Source organism: Scyliorhinus torazame, chromosome 21 (assembly GCF_047496885.1).
Source record: "Scyliorhinus torazame isolate Kashiwa2021f chromosome 21, sScyTor2.1, whole genome shotgun sequence".
Classification (NCBI taxonomy): Eukaryota; Metazoa; Chordata; class Chondrichthyes; order Carcharhiniformes; family Scyliorhinidae; genus Scyliorhinus; species Scyliorhinus torazame.
In genome coordinates, this window is record NC_092727.1 from 114,187,787 (window position 1) to 114,210,168 (window position 22,382).

General features: G+C 46.4%; 1 protein-coding gene across 1 annotated transcript in view; it reads left to right on the top strand.

Annotated features, from left to right (window-relative positions):
* The window catches only part of cavin1b (caveolae associated protein 1b), an 87,233-nt gene extending 66,215 nt beyond the window's left edge, over positions 1–21,018 (top strand). The window contains exon 2 of the mRNA XM_072487308.1: positions 16,888–21,018. Coding sequence (XP_072343409.1) covers positions 16,888–17,619 — 732 coding nt within the window. The 3' untranslated portion in view covers positions 17,620–21,018. The remainder of the gene's footprint in view (positions 1–16,887) is intronic.
* The last annotated feature ends 1,364 nt before the right edge of the window (positions 21,019–22,382 follow it).

Consider the following 22,382-nt stretch of genomic DNA (forward strand, 5'->3'; position numbering starts at 1 on the left):
AGGGAATTTGCAGAGACCCCGGAGGAGGAGCTGTACAGGGAGAGGAGACGACTCCAGACCGAGTTTGACCTTCTGACCACCAGAAAGGCGGAGGTACTGTGGAGGAAGGCACAGGGGAGGAGGTATGAATATGGGGAAAAGGCTAGTCGCCTGTTGGCACACCAACTGCGAAAGAGGGCAGCAGCGAGGGAGATAGGAGGAATTAGGGATGAAAGGGGAGACACTGTGCGAAGGGCAGGAAAGATAAATGAGGTGTTTAAGACCTTTTATGAGGAACTGTATAGGTCTCAGCCCCCAGAGGGAGAGGAGGGGATGCGGCAGTTCCTGGACCAATTGAGGTTCCCGAAAGTGGAGGAGCAGGCGGTGGCAAGCCTGGGGGCGCCGATTGAGGTGGACAAGGTTATTAAGGGACTGGGAAGCATGCAAGCAGGGAAGGCCCCGGGGCCGGACGGGTTCCCGGTGGAATTCTACAGAAAATATGTGGACTTGTTGGCCCCGTTGTTGGCGAGGACGTTCAATGAGGCCAGGGAAGGGGGGACTCTACCCCCGACGATGTCGGAGGCGATGATATCGCTAATTTTGAAGAGCGACATAGATCCGTTGCAGTGTGGGTCCTATAGACCTATTTCACTATTGAACGTGGATGCCAAATTGCTGGCAAAGGTGCTGGCATCGAGGATAGAGGACTGTGCCCGGGGTGGTGCACGAAGACCAGACAGGGTTCGTAAAAGGGAGACAATTGAATGTTAACATGCAACGACTATTAGGGGTGATAATGATGCCCTCAGTGGAGGGGGAGGCAGAGATAGTGGCGGCAATGGACGCAGAGAAGGCATTTGATAGGGTGGAGTGGGAGTATTTATGGGAAGTGTTAAGGAGGTTTGGGTTTGGGAACGGATTTATTCGCTGGGTTAGACTACTTTATGGGGCACCAACGGCAAGCGTAGTTACAGGTCGACATAGATCGGAGTATTTCCGATTATATAGGGGAACAAGACAGGGATGCCCGCTGTCTCCATTGTTGTTTGCATTGGCAATTGAACCTCTGGCCATGGCGTTGAGAGACTCCAGGAAATGGAGAGGGGTGACTAGAGGGGGAGAAGAACAGCGAGTCTCGTTATACGCGGATGACCTATTGTTATACGTGTCGGACCCAGCGGGGGGGATGATAGAGGTTATGCGAATTTTGAGGAGGTTCGGGGAATTTTCGGGGTATAGGTTAAACATGGGGAAGAGTGAATTATATGTGATACATCCAGGGGACCAGAGTAGAGAGATAGAAGGCTTACCGCTAAAGAAAGTGGAAAGAAACTTCCGATACTTGGGGATTCAGATCGCTAGGAGCTGGGGAACCTTGCACAGACTTAATCTGACACGGTTGGTAGAACAAATGGAGGAGGACTTTAAGAGGTGGGACATGCAGCCTTTATCGCTGGCGGGCAGGGTGCAAGCAATTAAGATGATGGTCCTCCCGAGGTTCTTATTTGTATTTCAATGTCTCCCTATTTTAATCACCAGGACCTTTTTTAATAAACTAGATAGGAGCATTACGAGCTTTGTGTGGGCAGGGAAAGTTCCGAGAGTAAGGAGGGGTTCCTTCAGCGCAGTAGGGACAGAGGAGGACTGGCACTACCGAACTTGGGAGATTACTTTTGGGCCGCCAATGTGGCAATGATACGTAGATGGATGATGGAGGGTGAGGGAGCGGCGTGGAAAAGGCTGGAGAGAAGGTCCTGTAAAGGGACGAGTCTAGAGGCGCTGGTGACGGCACCGCTACCGCTCTCACCTAAAAAGTACACCACGAACCCGGTGGTGGCGGCAACACTGAACATATGGGGACAGTGGAGGCGACAGAGAGGGGTGCGGGGAGCCCTGGTGGGGTCCCCTATCAGGAACAGCCATAGGTTCGCCCCAGGAAGAATGGATGGAGGATTTCAGAGCTGGTACCAGTTGGGAATTAGGAAGGTGGGAGATTTATTCATAGATGGGACTTTTGCGAGCTTGGGAGCACTGGAGGAAAAATATAAGTTACCCCGGGGAAATTTCTTGAGATATATGAAGGTGAGGGCGTTTACTAGACAACAGGTGAGGGAATTTCCACGGCTCCCGACACAGGGGATACAGGACAGGGTGCTTTCAGGGGTGTGGGTCGGAGAGGGCAAGGTGTCAGAGATTTACAGAGAGATGAGGGAAGAGGGGGAGGAGTCGGTGGGAGAACTAAAGGGAAAGTGGGAAGAAGAATTAGGGGAGGGGATAGAAGAGGGTATGTGGGCTGATGCCCTAAGCAGGGTAAACTCCTCTTCCTCATGCGCCAGGCTTAGCCTGATTCAATTTAAGGTGCTACATAGAGCACACATAACAGGGGCAAGATTGAGCAAGTTCTTTGGAGTGGAGAACAGATGTGGGAGGTGTGGCGGGAGCCCGGCAAACCACGCACATATGTTTTGGGCGTGCCCGGCACTGGAAGGATATTGGAAGGGAGTGACGGGAGTGATCTCGCAGGTGGTGAATGCCCGGTTCAAACCAAGCTGGGGGTTAACTCTATTTGGAGTTGCGGAAGAGCCGGGAGTGCAGGAGGCGAAAGAGGCCGATGTCGTGGCCTTTGCGTCCCTCGTAGCCCGGCGCAGGATCCTACTCATGTGGAAGGAGGCGAAACCCCCCGGACTGGAGGCCTGGGTAAACGATATGGCGGGGTGTATTAAACTGGATCAGATAAAGTTTGCCCTGAGAGGATCGGCTCAAGGGTTCACCAGGCGGTGGCAGCCATTTCTCGACTACCTAGGGGAACGTTAGAGGGAAGACAGATGACCAGCAGCAGCAACCCAGGGGGGAGGGGGGGGGGAGGAGGTTTAGTTGAGTATAGGTCAATAGAGTATGAGGTTTTGTTACTTGTGTATTATTATTATTATTATTGTTAAAAAGTTAAAAATTTCTGTTTTGTTATTGTTATCGTTTCGTTTGTTTTGTAAGCGGGAAAAATGTTGCTCAGGGAAAAAAAAATTTCAATAAAATATATTTTTTAAAAAGATGTGCAGGTTAGGTTACGGGAAGGGTGGGTCTGGATAGGGTGCTTTTTCAGAGGGTCAAGGAAGACTCGATGGCCCGAATGGCCTCCTTCTATACTGTAAGGATTCTATGATTTTATGAAAGACGTCACAACTTTCATAAAACAAAAGTCTCGCAATTATATCATGCTTTTCATGGTCAGTGGACCTCTCAAAGTGCTTTGCAGCCAATTAAGTACTTTTTGAAATGTAGTCACATGTTGTAAAGCAGCAGCCAAATTCCACACAGCCAACTCCCACTAACAGCACTGTGATCATCTGTTTTGTAATGTCAACTGAAGGATAAATATTGATCATAACTGCCCCGCTCTTTTTTCAGATAGCGCCATGAGATCTTTTACATCTACCCAAGGATGCAAATGGGGCCTCAGTTTAATATCTGCAGCACTCCTTCAGTGCTGCACTGGAATATCAGCTTCATTTTTGTGCTCCAGACCTGATGCTGGGTGGGGACGTCACCCCTACCCACCCCCAGAAACCAAGTCAGCCATAAAGCACTGCGGAGCGGACTAATGAAGGCCAAGTGGGACTTGCGTCCTCAATCCAATCGGCTGGTTGTTCCATCAGTCCAGGAAGGCTTCAGTTGCCACTACCAGGACTTCTAAAGAACAAAGGCCTTCGATCCCTGGGGCTGGTAAATCCAGGCCCTTGGGCCGGGAGGGTTTGGGTGGGTTAGGAAGCGGGGCAGTGGGGGGGGGGGGGGGGGGGGGGGGAGTTGGGGGCTGGTTTAAGGGAGTGTGGGTAGGAAGGAAGGGGGATTTCAAACTAAGGGGGAGGGAGGTGCCCCACAATTGATAAAATGTGCCCCTGAAGAGCGACACTGTCCTTCTTCCTGCCCTTGAAACATTTGATGTAAAGAAAATAATCGGGTTTCCTGCCCCCGCACAGCTCCCCACATGGAACGTTTTATGGCTTAGGCAGCGTATTATCAGGGTCAGTTAGTTTAACAACAAACCTAATTGATCCTTAATAGTTAATTTAAACGTGGTGGGCAGACCGCCAATTTCGGTGCCCTCAACCCCCATCCGCTTTATTAAGGACAAATGACTTCAAACTAGCAAATGGAGGGGAGGGGGAGGCCTCGGGGGGCAGTCAATACATTTCCAAAAACAAGTAGCAAGGTAGAGAGCAAAGAAATAATCAGGAACTCAACTTCAGGAGCTGCAGCTAATGGCAAAACTATAAGAAGTATACTGGTTAAACCAGAAGAGAAAAATAATAAACAAGTGAATAAAGCATCAGTGCTGAGGGACAGGTTAGGGGATATGTGGTAGTCACCACTGTTGTATATAGTGCACGTATGAGATGTAATACGGTAAGGCTCCTGTACTACGGGTACGGGGGTAGATCCCTGTCTGCTGGCTCCGCCCAGTAGGTGGAGTATAAATGTGTGTGCTCACCGAGCTGTGGCCATTTAGGCAGCAGCTGTAGGAGGCCACACATCTCTGCATAATAAAGCCTCGAGTACTCTCTACTCTCGTCTCATCGCAATTGATAGTGCATCAGGATACAACCCAATTAAGAGTTCTATATACTAATGCAAAGAATGTAAGGAATAAACATCGTCAGTAACCACAAAATTAATGGAACAAAGGTGTAACAAATCCCCCTGAAGGTTTCCATCCAAGGGTGTTAAAGGGAGTCGGGAAGCACTGTGTAGATGCCCTAACTGTAATCTTTCAGAGTTCCCCAGATTCAGAAGTAGTCCCTCTGGATTGGAAAATTGAAGGTAACTCCACTTTTTAAGAAGGGTGAAAGAGGGAAATTAGGGACCGGTTAGCCTAACATCTTTGCTGGTGTCTAAAATCAGGAATGGTAAACTGAACGCCTCAAAAAATTTCAGTCCATCAGGGAGAGCCAGCATGGATTTGTGAAGGGATGGTCATGCCTGACTAATCTTATTGGATTTTTTGAAGAGATGACTAAGGTAGTGGGCAAGGGAATGTCTATGGATATTATTTACATGGACTTCCAGATGGCATTTGATAAGGTCCCACATAGGAGTCTGTGAACTAAGCTGGAAGCCCACGGAGATGAGGACAAATGATTGACATGGTTAGGAAATTGGTTGAGTGGCAGGCAACAGAGAATGGGGATAATGGATAATTACTCTAATTGGCAGGATGTGACCAGTGGATCTGTGGCACTATCAAGGTGGTCAGGTGGCACTGCTAAGGTGTCCAGGTGGCAGTGCCAAGTGCCAGCCTGGCAGTGCCAAGGTGCCAGGGTGGCAGCAAAATGTCAGGGTACTATCCTGCCCAGAGCCATTGTGTGGACCAGTGTTAAACGGCACCATGGCGAAGTCTCCCAGGCGTGGGCAACAGTTCCCGGGCCTTGGGCGAATCCAGTGGCAACATATTTAAGTGAGCCTAACTATTAGTTTAAATATGTAAATCTGGATCACGCCCAGTGAGGGCGAGATCTAGATCGCTACATCTGCAAGATCTCATTAGATCTCGTGCATCATTCTGAGTGTCGCCAATCTCACAAGAGGCCTCTTGCGAGATTTAACAGCCTTGTCGCGTCACCAAGCCAGGCGGGATGAGGCCATTTGATCGCACCATAAACCTAGGGGATTGGAGAATAAAGACACAGAAGTTATGTCACAGCTAGACAAAACCCTAGTTAGACCCCACTTGGAGTACTGCGTGCAATTCTGGGCACCACACCTTAGGAAGGATATTTTAGCCTTGGAGGGAGTGCAACACAGCTTTACAAAAATTATACTTGGACTACAGGGGTTAAGTTACAAGGAGAGATTACACAAATTAGGCCTGTTTTCACTAGAACTTAGAAGGTTAAGGAGTGATCTGATTGAACTATTCAAGATATCAACAGGGAAAGTCAGGGGGCGCGATTCTCCCATGCCGCGGCGTATGGGAGAATCGCTGTTCGCGCCATTTTTTCCCGCGGCGCCGGTCCGTTGCCGGCAGGGGATTCTCCGAGGAGTGGAGAATCGGCGCTATATGCTCTGGCGCGTTCGGTACAGCGCCGGTCGCGGGCCGCTGTCCGGGGCCGAGCCGCCGATTCTCTGGCCCTGATGGGCCGAGCGGCCGGGTGGAATCAGCAGAGTCCCGCCAGTGCCGTTCAGCCCTGCTCGCAGCCGGCGGGAACTCTGCGCGTAGGGTCGGGGGGCGGCCTGTGGGGCGGAGAAATGCACTCCTTCACCGGGGGGGGTGCCTCCGATGGGGTCTGGCCCGCGATCGGGGCTCACCGATCGGCGGGCCGGCCTCCCCCCCACCCCCGGGCCGACTTTGTTGCGCTTCCGGCCCCAGAACCCCCGCGCCATGTTGCGTCAGGGCCGGAGCGGTCCGTGAGTCTACCGTGCATGCGTCGGTTGGCGCTTCGCCACTGCGCATGCGCGGGTTGGCGCCGCCCCCAGTCCGCGGCAGGATGGATGTAAGGCTGGAGCAGCGTGAACCGCTCCAGCGCCGTGCTGGCCCCTATGGGGGCCAGAATCACTACTGCACGCGCCCATTTTGGGCCGTCGTGAAACAGGACGGCGGCGCGGGCACTTAGTCCCGCGATCGGTGAATCACGTCCAGGGTGGATAAGGATGGACTATTTCCACTGGTTGGAGATTCTAAAACTAGAGGACATAGTTAACAATTAGGGCTGGGCCATTCTGGAAAGATGTTGGGAAGCACTTTTTCACGCAAAAGGTGGTTGAGGTTTTGAACTCTCTCCCACAAACAGAAGTTGAAGCTAGAAAGGTTGTTCATTTTAAATCTGAGACAGATAGATCTTGTTAAGGCAGGTATATGGAGTTAGGCCACAGATCAGCCATGATCTCATTAAATGGCGTGACAGGCTCGAGGGGCCGAATGGCCTACTCCTGTTCCTATGTTCCTATTATGGGGGTGAGCCCGGGGTGGGGGAGAAGGTGGAGGAATGTGTACCCACCTTATTTTAAGTGCCCTAAAGGGAATCACACCTGCTGGGGGAACATCCAATTCAGTCCCTGGAAAGGAACTTGAACCAAAACTATGTGACTCAGAAGCAAACGTGCTACCAATTGAGCCACGGCATCGCACATTACGAAATGCAATAAAGAAGTTTGATGTCAATCCACTTCCTATGTTCATTGCTCTATTATAATTATTAAAACAATTGATCACAACATTTGTGAGGGCCACGAAGAGTCCAACACGAGCTCATTGAGTCAAAGGAAACCTAACTTTATTTACAGTAGTATTTACACAGCACCAGTAGTTCGCTACTGGGTCTTCTCTCTTGCGAAAGTCACAACAACACTGAGCATTCAAAAGCTTCTAACTGTGCTGTAACCTTTCTCATTTTAAGATTCTGCCTCGATACAAAATGATAAATGGAATTGATGATACAGAGAGGAAAACATCACGATCACGACACACAAGGGATTAAAACATTGTGGGCGGGATTCCCTAATCCCGCGGCAGAGTGTCCACGCTGCTGTAAACGCCGAGCCGAGGACTAATTCTGGCCCCTACAGGGGGCCAGCATGGCACTGGAGAGGTTCACACCGCTCCAGCTGCCTATCCCGGCATGAACTGTGCGCCGCGGGATCCACGCATGTGCAGTAGCCTCTCTCAACGCACCGGCCCCGCCGCAACATGGCGCAGGGCTACATGGGCAGGCGTGTAGGAAAGGCAGCCCCCAGCCAGAGAGGCCGGCCCGCCGATCGGTGGGCCCCGATCGTGAGCCAGTCCACATCGGAGGCCCTCCCTGGGGTCGGACGCCCCTCCCCCACTAAAGGCCGCCCCCCCCCCCCCCGACCCTTCAACACTGAGTTCCGGCCGGCTGAGAGCAGGTGTGAACGGCGGCGGGGGGACTCAGCGTTTTTACGACGGTGGCTAGGCCCATCCCGGGCTGAGAATCGGTGGACCGGCCCCATAGAGCGGCCCCCGACCGGCGTCGCGCCAACCACGCCGGCGCCAATGGCGCTGATTGTCCGCTCTGCGGAGAATCGCGTGCCGGCGTCGGGGCGGCGTGGCGCGATTCGCGCCGGTCGCGGGGATTCTCCGGCCCGGCCCCGGGCTGAGAGAGTCCCGCCCTGAGACTTTGGATCATTTCAGCTTATGAAAATATCTAAAATCACGTTCGCCAAGTGTTCCCCTGCATTTTCTGTTACAACACTTTTTCTATTTGTTCTCCGATTGAGAATTCTATTACAATACTCAATTACTGTCACCAGAGGGCAGGTGTAAGCTATGTAAATTCACTTGTAATTTGCTGTTATTGTACGGATTAACACTGCAGTTTCGACTGAAATTCACTGCAATTGTAGACTTTATAAACTTGGACTATTGCAATTTAAACTTCTTTATCTAATTATTATTGACCTGCAAAAATACATCTACAAATACAAGCAAAGAGATGTGAGAACTGCTTTCAGAAGGACATTTCACTGGCTGCAGTTTAACTATTCTGGTGTAAAGTAAGCATTGCATCTCCTGGTTTTCAGTGCTTCTTATTGTTAGGAGCAGACCATCCCAACTGGATATGTCCCACATTAAGAATGAACTGAGAAGGCATGGAGGGAACTCCTTTGTGTCTGGTTCAAGTGTAGCCCGCAGCATTGCAGACCCGGCTGCACACCTTGGGTCTGTTGACTTCTTGACAGATTCCACAGATACTTGCAGGACCTGCAGACTTTTTCAAGTCAAAGATTACAGGAAAGGTTAAAAAAAAGCCCGTCTGTGTTTATATCAGACATTTGAATTCTGCATGAAAAGCCTATGGCTCTGCAGCACGGTGGTGAGCACAGTTGCGTCGCAGCTCCAGGGTCCCAGGATCGATTCCCGGCTTGCGTTCACTGTCTGTGCGGAGTCTGCACGATCTCCCCGTGTCTGCGTGGGTTTCCTCCGGGTGCTCCGGTTTGTTTCCATAGTCCAAAGATGTGCCGGTTAGGTGGATTGGCAATGATGAATTGCCCTCAGTGTCCAAAAAAAGAAGGTTAGGTGGGGTTACGGGGATTGGGTGGAGATGTAGGTTTAAGTAGACAAAAAAGAAAAAGAAAAACTTATGGCTCTTAAAAAGGTAAGCCTGTTACTCAGTAAAACCTGTGTGAATGCTTCACGCCTACGTTTGCCCAGAGGTTTTGCTCCTCCATGTTCTCTGGAAACCAAAGCAAATTTCACCATTTGGAGATTCGCAAACCTTGACTGACAGTTTGCCAAACCTCTGACACAATGGAAAAGCTCATGTCAATGTGTGGAAGTGTAGCATCAACATTAAGCTCAATGTACATCCTCACAAACAGGTCAAGGGTTAATTGAGTAGGTTGTCAATTCACCAAAGGGTGAATAGAGTCATGTCAGTCTTGGCCACGTGCCGATCAAGAAGCTTATGCCTGAAGGTCCGGTAGAGGCAATTGGTCAATAGTATTGAGGGCAACAGGGAGGTGTGGTGAAGCAAATGAGAAAGAAAAGGCACAAGAAAAATCCTCTCTGTGTAAACCAAATGTTAACTGAGTGTAATTAGGAAAGCAGATCCAGAATTACCATGCCGGGGAGCTGGGGCCAGGGGAAGACAGAGAGCAACTGGGGGTGGGGGGTGCAAGCCGGCCTGCAGTGCAGAATAACCTGACACAGGCTTCACATATCTCGGTGTAATGTGTTTTACTGGTATATAATTGTGACCCTAACTGTCCCTAGCTACCGATGTTGCCGCCCCCCCCCCCCCACCTCCCCCCAGTGCCACCTCAGTGATCCTCAAACAGCTTAGCCCTCCATGCTCTGCCCAGCTGTGTCCCCAGGATGCACATCAGATGTGGAGGCAGCTTTCTGCTTCCCATGTCCTGTGGCCTTTGACGGGCGTCCTCTGGGGGCCCTGGCCGCCTTGCTAGTGGCACATGCCTCACAGTGCCATCCTGTTCCGGCCACTGACCCTGGGATGTGTCGTTGTCAGGAGGGTGGGGGGGGTGGGGGGTGGGGCGGGGCGGACGACTCAGTAGAGGTGGTGGCAGCCGGTCTCCCTGTAGGGAGGCTCTGGGTTTGGTTCCAACGCTCCCTCTTCCGGGTCAACATCCATAGGGCCCTCGGGGTCACCTTTGGATGGAGGGGTGCCTGGAGTGACCTGTGCTGACCTGGCTGACCTGTGGCTGGCCCATTAGACCCCCTTGGGGAAACAGGGTGTCCCGTCGAGACTCCAATGCATCCAACAGTCTGGCAGGTCGGCATCACCGAATTGTAGAGCGGGTCTGCGCGGTGTCGGGGGTTTGCTCTGCGAGATCGGTTCAAGAGCTGCTCCCCCTCATTAGCGGGGAGTGGCCGGGCGCAGTCCAGGCAAATCAGCTGATGGGACAGTCATTTCCGATGTGAAGCTTGTGGGGCAGCATTACCGGCCCTAATTGGCGTTAGGTACCGGTGGCGGCCTCGCCGGGACGGCCAGCGGGAAGCACCTGGCAATTCTCGCTCGCTACCACTCTTAAAAAAGTTTCATTTAGATGATTAACAAGGGGGTGAAAGGTTATTGGCTGTAGGCAGGAATATGTTTATTTTTTATTTATTTTAGAATTTTAAACTACCAAATTCATTTTTCTTTTCCAATTAAGGGTCAATTTAGCGTGGCCAAACCGCCTACCCTGTACATCTTTGGGTTGCGGGGGTGAGACCCACGCAGACACGGGGAGAATGTGCAAACTCCACAGGTACGGTGACCGGGGTCCGGATTGCTGTGAGGCAGCAGTGTTAACCATTGCGTCACCGTGCCGCCCACGGGAATCTGGGGTTGAGGTTACAACCAGGTCAGCCGTGGCTTTATTGAATGGTGGAGCAGGCTTGAAGGGCCGAATGGCCTACTCCTGCTCCTATTTTCTATCTTCGTATGCCCAACCATTCAATCTGCTGCATTTCCATTCTCACATTTAGGGGAACCCACTGCATTTCTCTACTTATTATTCACTGACGCCAACAACAGCAGCAAGGACGATGCCGTGGCAGATGCTGAGATAACAGTGGCAAGCCCCCTGCTTGGTTGTTTTTAGGAAGAACTCTGAATAAGTGTCCCCTCCCTCCATAATCCCCCCCCCCCAATCACCTCCGATTCAGGGCGGAGCTCATTCTTTCAGTGAAAAAGGTTTGCTGCTCTTTTCTGGGTGTTCACAGCTCTGCTGGTGCTCTTCAGTAAAAGTGGGTTTCCCCTTGGTGATGGACGCCAAGGTGGCTATCTTGGCACGTATGACTAATGACACCGGCGGGTGTCACTGAAGACCCACTCTGACTTCCTCCATCCTCACAGTGCAATCAGGACAGTGACAGATTACCCGATTGCAAAATGACACATATGATGCCGCACCCCACCCCGGTCTCTCAGGATGGATTGTGGGCTTCCTTCCAGGAAGGTGAACATTAAAAAGGCTATTTTAATACATGGGCCTGGTAGCGGTATAACCAGTAAGTCCAGATCTTCTGTCACCAAATTAGTTGATCACGTACAACAAATTGCACAGTAACACAGCAGTTTCTCCCTGCAGATTGGTGCTCTGAAACATTTCGATTGCTCACTGATGGGGGCGGGACTTTCCCCTCAGCATAATGCTGTCACTGGCCGTAAAACTGTTCCCGCCTCCTCTGGGGAAAATCCCCTCGCCCAAAATGTGTGGAAATGGCTTTGTAAATGTCCTTTGATAGTTTTCATCGTCGGGTTTATTTGAGAGATAAAAGCGATTGTTTGATTTTGCGAGATGGGCGGAGAAGTGACCGGCAACTGGAATAACCATCAGTAACCAAATCATTTTGGGCCAAGAAAAGTATTATCACATCATCTTGAAAGGGAGGTATCTGTATCTGCCAGTGTTTCTCAGCAATCCTTTGTTCTGATAGTTTATGCAGGTCAAAGGCAGTCTAAAAACAGAGGTTTGGTTGAAGATCTTTGTAGCGCACAAAGACTCCGTGAGACGAATAGAGTGAAGTCGATGAGGCTTTATTAAGCGTGTCTGTTCCCCCGCAGCTCGATAGTAAACTAGTCTGCGGGGGAAGACTCCGGCTTCTTATACTCCGCCTTCAGGGCGGAGGTTGAGGTCAACGGCCAACCAGGACCTGGGATCTGTCAGCCAATGACATTAGGGCTTCCAGTCCCACATGACCCCCAATACATACTACCACAATCTTACCTTCAGCAATATCATGAAAGAAAGGACAAATTTGCATGTTTAAAGGACTTTTTAGGATTGCAGAATGAGCCAAAGTGTTTCGAAGCTATTGAAATGCACTTCAGCACAGCAATGTAGAGAAACTACATGCACAGTGGGCTAAACAGCTGGCTTGTAATGCAGAACAATACCAGCAGCGCGGGTTCAATTCCCGTACCGGCTCGAATGTGGCGCCTAGGGGCTTTTCACAGTAACTTCATTGAAGCCTACTTGTGACAATAAGCGATTAGTATTATTATTATTATTATTAAACTAGAGGGTGGGGTTGGAAGGATTTTTTCCATGTTGTTGAAGGCGAGTTTGGAGGGGAGAGGGGACTGAAAATCTGAAAAACACCTTGGGCTAGTTTCATCTCACTGCTTCAAAGAACAAAGAACAATACAGCACAGGAACAGGCCCTTCGGCCCTCCAAGCCTGTGCCGGTTATGTCCAACCTTTGCCAAAACCCTCAACACTTCCTTGTGCCGTTTCCTTCTATACCCATTCTATCCATGTGTTTGTCAAGATGACTTTTGAACACCGTTAATGTATCTGCTTCCACAACCTCCCCGGCAACGTGTTCCATGTACTCACCACCCTCTGCGTAAAAATACCTGCCACGCACATCTCCTCTAAACTTTGTCCCACGGACCTTAAACCTATGCCCCCTGGTGACTGACCCTTCCACCCTGGGAAAGAGTGCCTGCCCATCCACTCTATCCATGCTCCTCATAATCTTGTAGACCTCAACCTCTGTCTTTCTAATGAAAGCAGTCCGAGTCTATTCAGCCTCTCCCCATAGCTAACACCCTCCAGACTAGGCCATTCGCTTTTCCCTGGTATGGGCAATGCCAACGGTAAGGCAATTGGGATTGCTAATGAGGAAATTCTCGAGCTTTTTCATCAGCCATTTGAATTTTTCCAGAGGCAAATGGGAAACCCCACAGTGTCCAGAACTCGGGGACTCATAGGGGTGGTGGGGCAAGTGCACAGTGGCTTGACAGATTCTTCTTTAGGGATGTGAACATCACTGGCTAGGTGAGCATTTATTGCCCATCACTAATTGCCCTTGAGAAGATGGTGGTGATCTGTCTTCTTGAACCGCTGCAGTCCATGTGGTATAGGTATGTCCCCAGTACTGTTGGGAAAGGAGTTTAAGGATTTGACCGAGTGACGGTGAAGGGACAGCGATATAGTTCCACATCAGGATAGTGTGTGGTTTGCAGGGGAACTTGCAAGGTGGTATTTCCATGCATCTGCTGCCCTTCTCCTTCAAGGTAACGGAGGTTGTGGGTTTGGAAGGTGCTGTTGAAGAAGCCTTGGTTAGTTCCTGCAGTGCATCTTGTAGATGGAACACGCTGCTACTCTATTTTCGTGTTTTTTGTGGGCAGGACATACCTGTGTAATTTCCCGTTTTGTCAGGTAGATGCAAATATCGTATCTGCACTCGAACAATTTGAGTAGAGGTACGGCTAGCGATGGAGCACAAGTCTTCGGCATTACAGTTGGCTGTTGTCAGGACCTGTAGCTTTTACTATATCCAGTTGACTCAGCTGTTCAATGTCACATGAGTCATTCACATTGGTTTGGAGACTTCTATTGTGATGCTAGAGACCTGCGGAGGAAGCCAAAATGGATCAGCCACTTGGCACTTCTGGCTGAAGATTGTTACAAACACTCCTTGCCTGTTGCATTCATGCGAGGCTCTGCAATAATTGCTGGTGATTTAGTGGATCCTTATCCTTTGAGTTGCATAATTGTCCATCACCATTCATGCCTGGATGTGGCAGTGCTGAAGGGCTTGGATCTGATGTGTTGGTAGAATTGTTGAGCCCTGTCTCTAGTATGTTGCTCCCACTGTTTAGAAAACATGTAGTGCTGTGTTATCCATAGGATCTCTACAGTGCAGAAGGAGGCTATTCAGCCCAAAGGATCTGCACTGACCCTCTGAAAGAGCAGCCTACCTAGGTCCACTCCTGTAATAATAAAAGTCTTTATTGTCACAAGCAGGTTTATATTAACACTGCAATGAAATTAACATGAAAAGCCCCTAGTCGCCACATTCCGCCCTATCCCCTGTAACCCCTGCACAACTTTGGACACTAAGGGGCAATTTAGCATAGCCAATCCATTTAACCTACACATCTTTGGACTGTGAGAGGAAACCGGAACACCTGGAGGAAATCCACGCAGACATGAGGAGAACATACAAACTCCACACAGTCACCCAACGCCGAATTGAACCCAGGTCCCTGGTGCTGCGAGGCAGCAGTGCTAACCACTGTGCCACCATGGCACTTGAAATGAAATGAAATGAAAATCGCTTATTGTCACAAGTAGGCTTCAAATGAAGTTACTGTGAAAAGCCCCTAGTCGCCACATTCCGGCGCCTGTTCGGGGAGGCTGGTACGGGAATTGAACCATGCTGCTGGCCTGCCTTGGTCTGCTTTCAAAGCCAGCGATTTAGCCCTGTGCTAAAGCAGCCCCTCTAACTTCATCAGGTTAGCAACTTATTAATTATCCTGATGCTGCTTTTGGCATGCTCTCTATACACTTCATTGAATCAGGGTCAGCCCATGGCTTGATTGTAATAAGAAAGTGAGGAATATGCTGGGTCTTAAGATTACAGATTGTGCTGAAATACAAACCTGCTACTTCTCATTACATCTGTCAGGGTGACAGTTTTGAGCTACAAGAACTGTCCTGATTCTATCCCATTTAGCATTGTGGCAGTGCCACGCAACATGATGGAGGGACATCTCGGTGTGAAAATGGTACTTAATCTCCACAAAGACAGTGCAGTGGACACTCTGATCAATGCTGTCATGGACATGGATCTGCAGTCAGCCAATTGGTGAAAAGAAGGTTGTACGTTTTCCCCTGTGTTGGTTTTCTCTCCGCCTGCTGGCAGATATGCCCTTCAGGACCTGGACCAGCACAGTCAGTAGTGATGTGGCTGAGCAAATCTTGGTGACGGACATTGATGTGTCCCAGCCAGCATAATTTCCCTGCTCTTGCTACCCTCCAAGTAGTGTTGAATGTGAAGGAGTACTGATGCATCTACGAAAGAAGGACTGTGGCCGATGATCAATGGGAGGATTCCAATGTTTGACCTGATTCCCTGAGACTTCATGGGATCAGGAGTCAATGATTTAAGACATTCAGTGCCACTCCCTCCCGATTGTATGTCAACGGTAGTTTCATGGTCTCATTACTGACGCTAGCTTTATAATTGGAGATTTATTTAACTAACTATATTTAGATTCTTCAGCTGCTGCAGTGAGACTTGAACTCATGTCTCTGAAGTATTTGTCTAGGTCTCTGGATTACGAGTCCGATGATATAGACCCTGTCCTACTGTTCCACTGATGACAGTCAGACAGTAGGTGCACAAAGGTTATTTCACCTTTTCTGGTCATACTCTTGGATTGGTCATGAGGGTCAGTGACCATACACTGCCAGTTTCTGTCTGGCTATAGTCTGCATCTCCCTGTTCATAGTTCTGGTGTGCACTTGGTAAAAGGGGACTTTTATGAGTCTCTCAGCATTGCATCCAAACTGCTTGGTACTTTTCCCTTCTGAGGTGGAGAACCAGACACTGTGAATGGAGTGTTCCCCGTCTTTCTGAGAAACTGAGTCATACTGCTTCCCTATAATAGAGAAATTCACCTTTACGCCAATCACAGTTGTGCCACCTTTTGCATCATTGGAGACAAGCTCAAAAAACAGGAGGAAATGCTGACTATATCAGGGGAGTGGTGGAGTAGATCTTTCTTATGTTAGACTGAAATTGTTGGGGGTCATTGTAACACCATCTTAGTGAGACAATCTGGAACTGGAACTGGAACTGAACTCTCATCACATCTACAGTATGAATGGCTATAGCCTCTCACCTTGTCTATCTCCAAATAGAGACCGGATACCCTACCTGTTCACCTTCTTTGTCATGGCTACAAGTGTAATCAAAAGTAATCATATGTGGCTGTGAAAATATGATTCATCATTTCTATATTTTAGGATATAACTTTTAGGTCTAGGAATTAAAAATTTTAACTGTAGAAAAATTGGGGCATCTGACTGAGAAACTGATAAGCAACCCTGAATCCAATTGAAACAAGGCTTGACATTAATTACATATGAAAGTTAACTTATGTTTGTATTCAAGGTGTGAACACTGAGAGATTACTAATTTCTGCACATCTTGGTAGACTCAGGATGTCTCTCTCCATAGAAGCTAAAAGTTCATAATTCTAGGAAAGAGCCATAAAGCTCAATTAGCAATACAAATTATTCATATGGGCGCAGAATCAAAGAGTTGTGTTGAAGGTAAAATGATTTGTTTGCATTTCTGCTTGAATTATCTCAAACGTGCCACATTGCCATGGAGATAAGTGGTTCCAGGAAGGGACCTTGATAGGATTCATTTCATGTATCCGTGTGTGTTTGCTGACAGAAGCAGCATGTTTGGATTTCTCTTTAAACACTAATGTTGTCTAACGGGATTGTAAGTGTGCAGACAGAAAAGGCAGAACACCAAATATCACAAATCATCAGGCTGCATCTTGTTGATAGATAGTAGGGTCCCGCCTCCAGTGTAAACCGTTGAACTAACCTGGCCAATATGTTATCAAATACTATAAGTGAATGGTTTTTATAGAACTTTGTTGAAGAAACCTCCTTTGCTATAATATTGTATTTTGTATCTTTCAGGATGAAACACCAATGGCTGCAAAACTGAGCCTTAGCAAATCCGTAAAAGAACACATGAAGGCACCAGAGGAATGTGCCGAAGGAAAAGAACTTGTGACCAATGAGAACCATCCTGAAGGTGAAACGATCTCACTCTCCTCTGACGAAGAGGTGGAACTCGAAGTCATTGAAGAGGAAACAACAGCAGTCCGCCTGAAAAGAAGTAGCATGAAGCGAATGGATGAATTCAAGAAGGCATTCTCCAAGGAGTCAGTGGAAAAGGCGAAGCAAAGAACAAGTGAAAATCTGCAGAAGACCCGACTGAGAACGAAGGCGAATATGGAGAAGACCAGACAAATGACAAGGGAAAATCTGCAAAAGACAAAGCACACATTTGAAAAGAAAATGAACAAGCTCGGCAACAAGATAGTGACACAAGAAAAGAGAGAGAAGATGAAAGACTCGAGAGCAAGGCTGAAGAAGTCCTTTACACCAGATCATCAGATCACGGCAAGGTGTCGAACAACCATCTACAGAATTCCACCATTCACATTTTTGGTTAAGAAGATGAGAGATGGGGATGTGGTGGTGCAGGAGGTGGAGATGATGGAAGGTCAAGGGGAGGACCAGGTGACAGAAAATGAAGACAACACTGAGCTTCTTATTGAAGAAATCCCTGAGGAATCACTGGAGGAAGATAGAGATTCAGAGGAGACCGAACTTCTTTTGCTCCAGAAAAGAGGAATCGAGTAATGACTTTGTTTAGTGGAAGTGAGGTCTTGTGACTTGCTAGTTGGCTAAAGCAAATAAATCAGAATAGAGGAGTGAAAAGCTTTGGGAATAGATGATTGTAAAAGTATGAATAAATTAAGAAATGAGTGTTGTGCAACATGGTAATCCCCTGGTCAACGACTTGTTGCCAGTAAGCATTGCTTTGATCAGTTCAAGCATGTTTTGTGTCAACGCCCCCGCTGAAGAACTAAACAGAATTCCATTTCCAAATCATTTTATGTTGGAGAAGCAGCTATCTAAAAGTATACTTACGACCTTTTCATCAAAATTATGATCACATTAAATGATACTCCAACGTGAGGTGGATCAATTTTGTTCTCAGAAATGAAAAATAAATCAGCAAAATTAATGCTTACTTTCCAAACATCAATGAAAGTTGTAATCATGAGGATTCTGACAATTTATACTTTTATTTTTGTAGAGAAGCTTGTATATTATGAAAGGTTTTAAAAGTGATGACCGGAATTTTCCAGGCCTCCCCCCCACCCGCCCCTCCCGCAGTGGGTTCTGCCCTGGCAGAGGTGACTCGTCACTGGCCACCAGCAGGATCTTCCGCTCCCACCAAACTCTATGGCACTGTGAGTGGCTCACCAACGCTGCCGCCAGGAACCCTCAACGGGGATGAAGTTCGGCGGAATCAGAAGATCCCGCTGGCGGAAAGGGTTGGAAAATCCAGCCCTAAGAGATTTATTTTCCATTATTAGAAAGATTAATATAGATGCCTATCAACCATATTTTTTTTCCTTTTGGAATTCATAATCTTATTTTATTTATTAATTTTCCCCAAGAACATAAGGCATGATCTTGTGCTGGCCAGTTTATCAAACAATTAAAAACTCACAAATATTAGGAAACATTTGTGCAAACTGAGATGTTATTTGCTTTGGTTTCTCGTTGACCACAGGTATGATGAGGTCTAGTACAACAGTGTCTTTAAGAACTAAATCATCAAGAAGCAGTGCAGGATTTAATGTAGCTCAATAGTCTTTCTAACCTGTGATTAGATGGCACCCGCTGATGGTAACATTTGAAAATATGGACAAGGTGTTGTCTGATACAACACAGTCCAAAGCAAAGGCTAAATTAACTTTGTTACAAGCAAAGGGTTGACTTGGTGCATCAGGATGTGAAAAGAAGGCTAGAGAATGGGGAACGGTTCAGAATATTACTCTGTATCTTACTGCAATGGCAATGGAACTTGTTAAAAGTAGAACTAAATATTGCTCTTGCCAACATGCGAGAACGAGAGATCTTGAATGGCATCAATGCTTTTGTCTATATAGAATGAAACAAGTTCGGCATTCATCGCATAGCTGGCAAATCAATTACACGGCATATCATACTTTTGCAGTTTTGTTTAATTTGCTTTTATATTCAGTAACCATAGTAATAGGCAGAGATGTAATACATTGCATGTTACAGGCATTAAAACTGCATCACTACTGTATAATAATTCATTTTAAGAATTTATATATATATTACAGCAATTTCCTGTAGTAGCTACTTCTAAATCATAGAAATTAGTTGATGATTTGTTGAAGTAAACTTTTGATTTCTGCAATGGAGATTTTGCACCATATTGAAATATTTTACTTCAATCTATAATTTTACAGACAAAAGACCTACACTACAGTTTTTTAATTACATTCAATAATATCAAGGTTATTTTTGCATCTATATAGAATATATTAAAGATCTTATATCTGTGCATACTGTTACCTTTTTGCTATGATAAATTCCTCTGTTCACATTTAGAACGCTGCTGAAAACCTGTCCTGCTGTAATGTCAGCTCCCTGCCAGTAGAGGTTATGTGGCATCACCTCTGGCAGAAAAGTCTAATCACAGCATGATACATTTACATTGACTGTGGCCGTTGTAAAGTTGGGCAGAAGAATTTATAATGAAAATATAAAAATAAAGACATAATGTATAACTTTAAAATGACAACTAAATTACATCTGTGCACCCTTGCCACTAATCCTGCTTTCCATAAAGGCCATGTTTGGGCTTGACTGTCCCTACATAACACTACAAGTAATGTTTCAGCAAACAATATGAGAAACCAGTTGCGGGCAGCATGGTGGCGTAGTGGTTAGCACTGCTGCCCCATGGCGCCAAGGTCTCAGGTTTGATCCTGGCCCTGGGTCACTGTCCATGTGGAGTTTGTACATTCTCCCCGTGTCTGCGTGGGTTTCGCCCCCACAACCCAAAGATGTGCAGGTTAGATGGACTGGCGCCGCTAAATTGTCCCTTAATTGGAAAAAATTAATTGGGTACTTAAAAAAAGAGAAACCAGTTGAAATTGCACTGCATGATTTTAGCATATGAACTCTTAATATATTTGTATGAAATTCTGTTGGCTGTCAGTTTAATGCGTTAGTTAACTTGTTTAAAGTATATGAATTATTTTCCCTGTTCAAATAACAGACAAAAGAATTCCGCACAAATGCACTAAATGCTTGTAGCTAATATTGTGCAATATGGTTTCAAGGTTCATATTCCTAATGTTGGTTTAACTTGGATTCCACAAACAGACTGTCTCCCTTCTTTTTTATTTGGACGTAGATGCTTACAACATTTTTGGAATTATATATTTTGCTACTTGTAAATAGTAAACGTGTTCCAAACAGCATACGTGAAAATGCACCATAAGAAACAGCGTAACATCACAAGACTTTTAAGGAATTAGAAAAGGCCATCAGGCCTAACAAGCCTGACTGATCTCCAGAGGTCAACCATCCTCTCACCGCATAACACAATCCCTCCTCTCTCCAGAAGCATAGCCAATTGGCTATTGGTCGAATTAGTGCTGTGCTTCAAAGGTCTTTACTTTTCCACAGTATATGTTCCGTTGTCCATTTTGCAGTCAATGCACAACACTGATTTGCAGTGGTCCGACATGCTTTGATTTATCTTTGCATCACAAAGATTCCTGTTTAAAATTAGATTAGCTTTATGAACCTATGTTACGATCTTGTTTCAGTGCAGTCATGTTTGAATGCAAAGTAAGTGCTGTTCCATATTTGTAACATGTATTTTTCAGCAAAATCTAAATTTCCAAAATGTACATTTGCACCAATTGTCAATTTAAGTCTGAATGCAAATTAGTAAATGGATAACATGTATATGGTAAAGTATATGACTGTATCCTGGAGATCAGCATGAAATAAAGCAGATATGTAATATCTGTATGTAATAAACATATAGAAAAACAGAATTGATATTTAGCTTACAATTTTTCAATACAACAAGTGTTTATTCGCAGGAGATTTTAAATCTTTGCCTTCTTTATATTGTATTTTTAATGTAGGCAAATGCTTAACAATTCATAATAAAAAAAACAATCTCATGCACAAGAAGTCATTGTTTGTGAGCTTTCCTTTGTGTTATGGTATCCAGAGTAATGTAATCGCCACTTTCTCACAGCATGAAATAAGAGTTATTATGTAAAATGGATCTAACATGTTAACTCTGCAATGTTATACATTTGTCATTTCGTAAAATGGATGACTTTTCACTTCATATAATTCTCCCATTTTGTCTCCTTCACTCTCACTGACTCATACTGGGGCAATTCAACAGATGCTTTCCAGTTTCTACCCCTATTACTCTAAAGCAGCCACAATTTCCTACAATCACAGAGAAAGTCATAAAATATTCAAGCTAAATCAAATGTCACTTGAAGCATGCATTCATGGAACCTAAACAATCTAATCATCAGACGATCGTTTGTTGTGAAATTGTTGTCAGAGGACTTAACCATTCTGTACCATGTTGTCCAATTCTAAATATAACTCTGTAGGCAAATCATCACAGAACCACTAAAAAGTTTCATATGTACCCTAAATGGCCTCACATTGTATAAGAATAAACATGACTGAGGTGCACGTTATCCAATGTGGACAAGGTTTGTAATGGTAGAAAATACTGTACATTAGCACATATCTACTTTCACAATCTGGCAAACAGGCCTCACTACTATAGGGGTCTGCATTCTCAAGGGCTTCGTTCGGACAATTCTGAAGTAAAGGTTGTATCACTCGGTGATGAGCTCAAGCCTGTTGCAGAAAGCACCAAGCAGCACACCATAAGATGGGACAGAGATTTGATCCCCAACTCTGCTGAGATCCTGATCTGCTGTTTAGAGTGACCAACGAGAATCCTGGTACATATAAGACCATTAGACAGAGGAGCAGAAGTAGGCCTTTCAGCCCATCAAGTCTGCTCTGCCATTCAATGAGACCAAGACTAATCTGATGTGATTATCCTTATCTCTGCTTTCCCGCCTTATCACAACCCTTGACTCTCTTACTGATTAAAAATATGTTTATCTCCCAGCATGTTGGAGGAGAAATGAGAGAGAACGTTATCACTGCACGAGTTTCTCATGCCTCACATTCTGCTGAAAAGCGTTCTTGGCGGATGCCTTGAAGCAGATCAACAAACACAAGATTGACCCAGAAAAAATGGACAAAATGAGGGAAAGTAGTAGAAACTGAAACTCGCAATAAATGATCATTTAAAAATGGGGAAAGGTTGCACAACATGTTACCCAGATAAAATGATCAAAAATGTTGATGTATTTTTTTTAATTGAAAATTTGAAATTATTGCCCAATACTTCAAGCAGTTCCATGCACTACATCCCAGCATAAAAACGGTTGAACATCACAAGGCATTAAATGCACTGGCCATAGCAGTCTCAAACGGAAAATATATATATT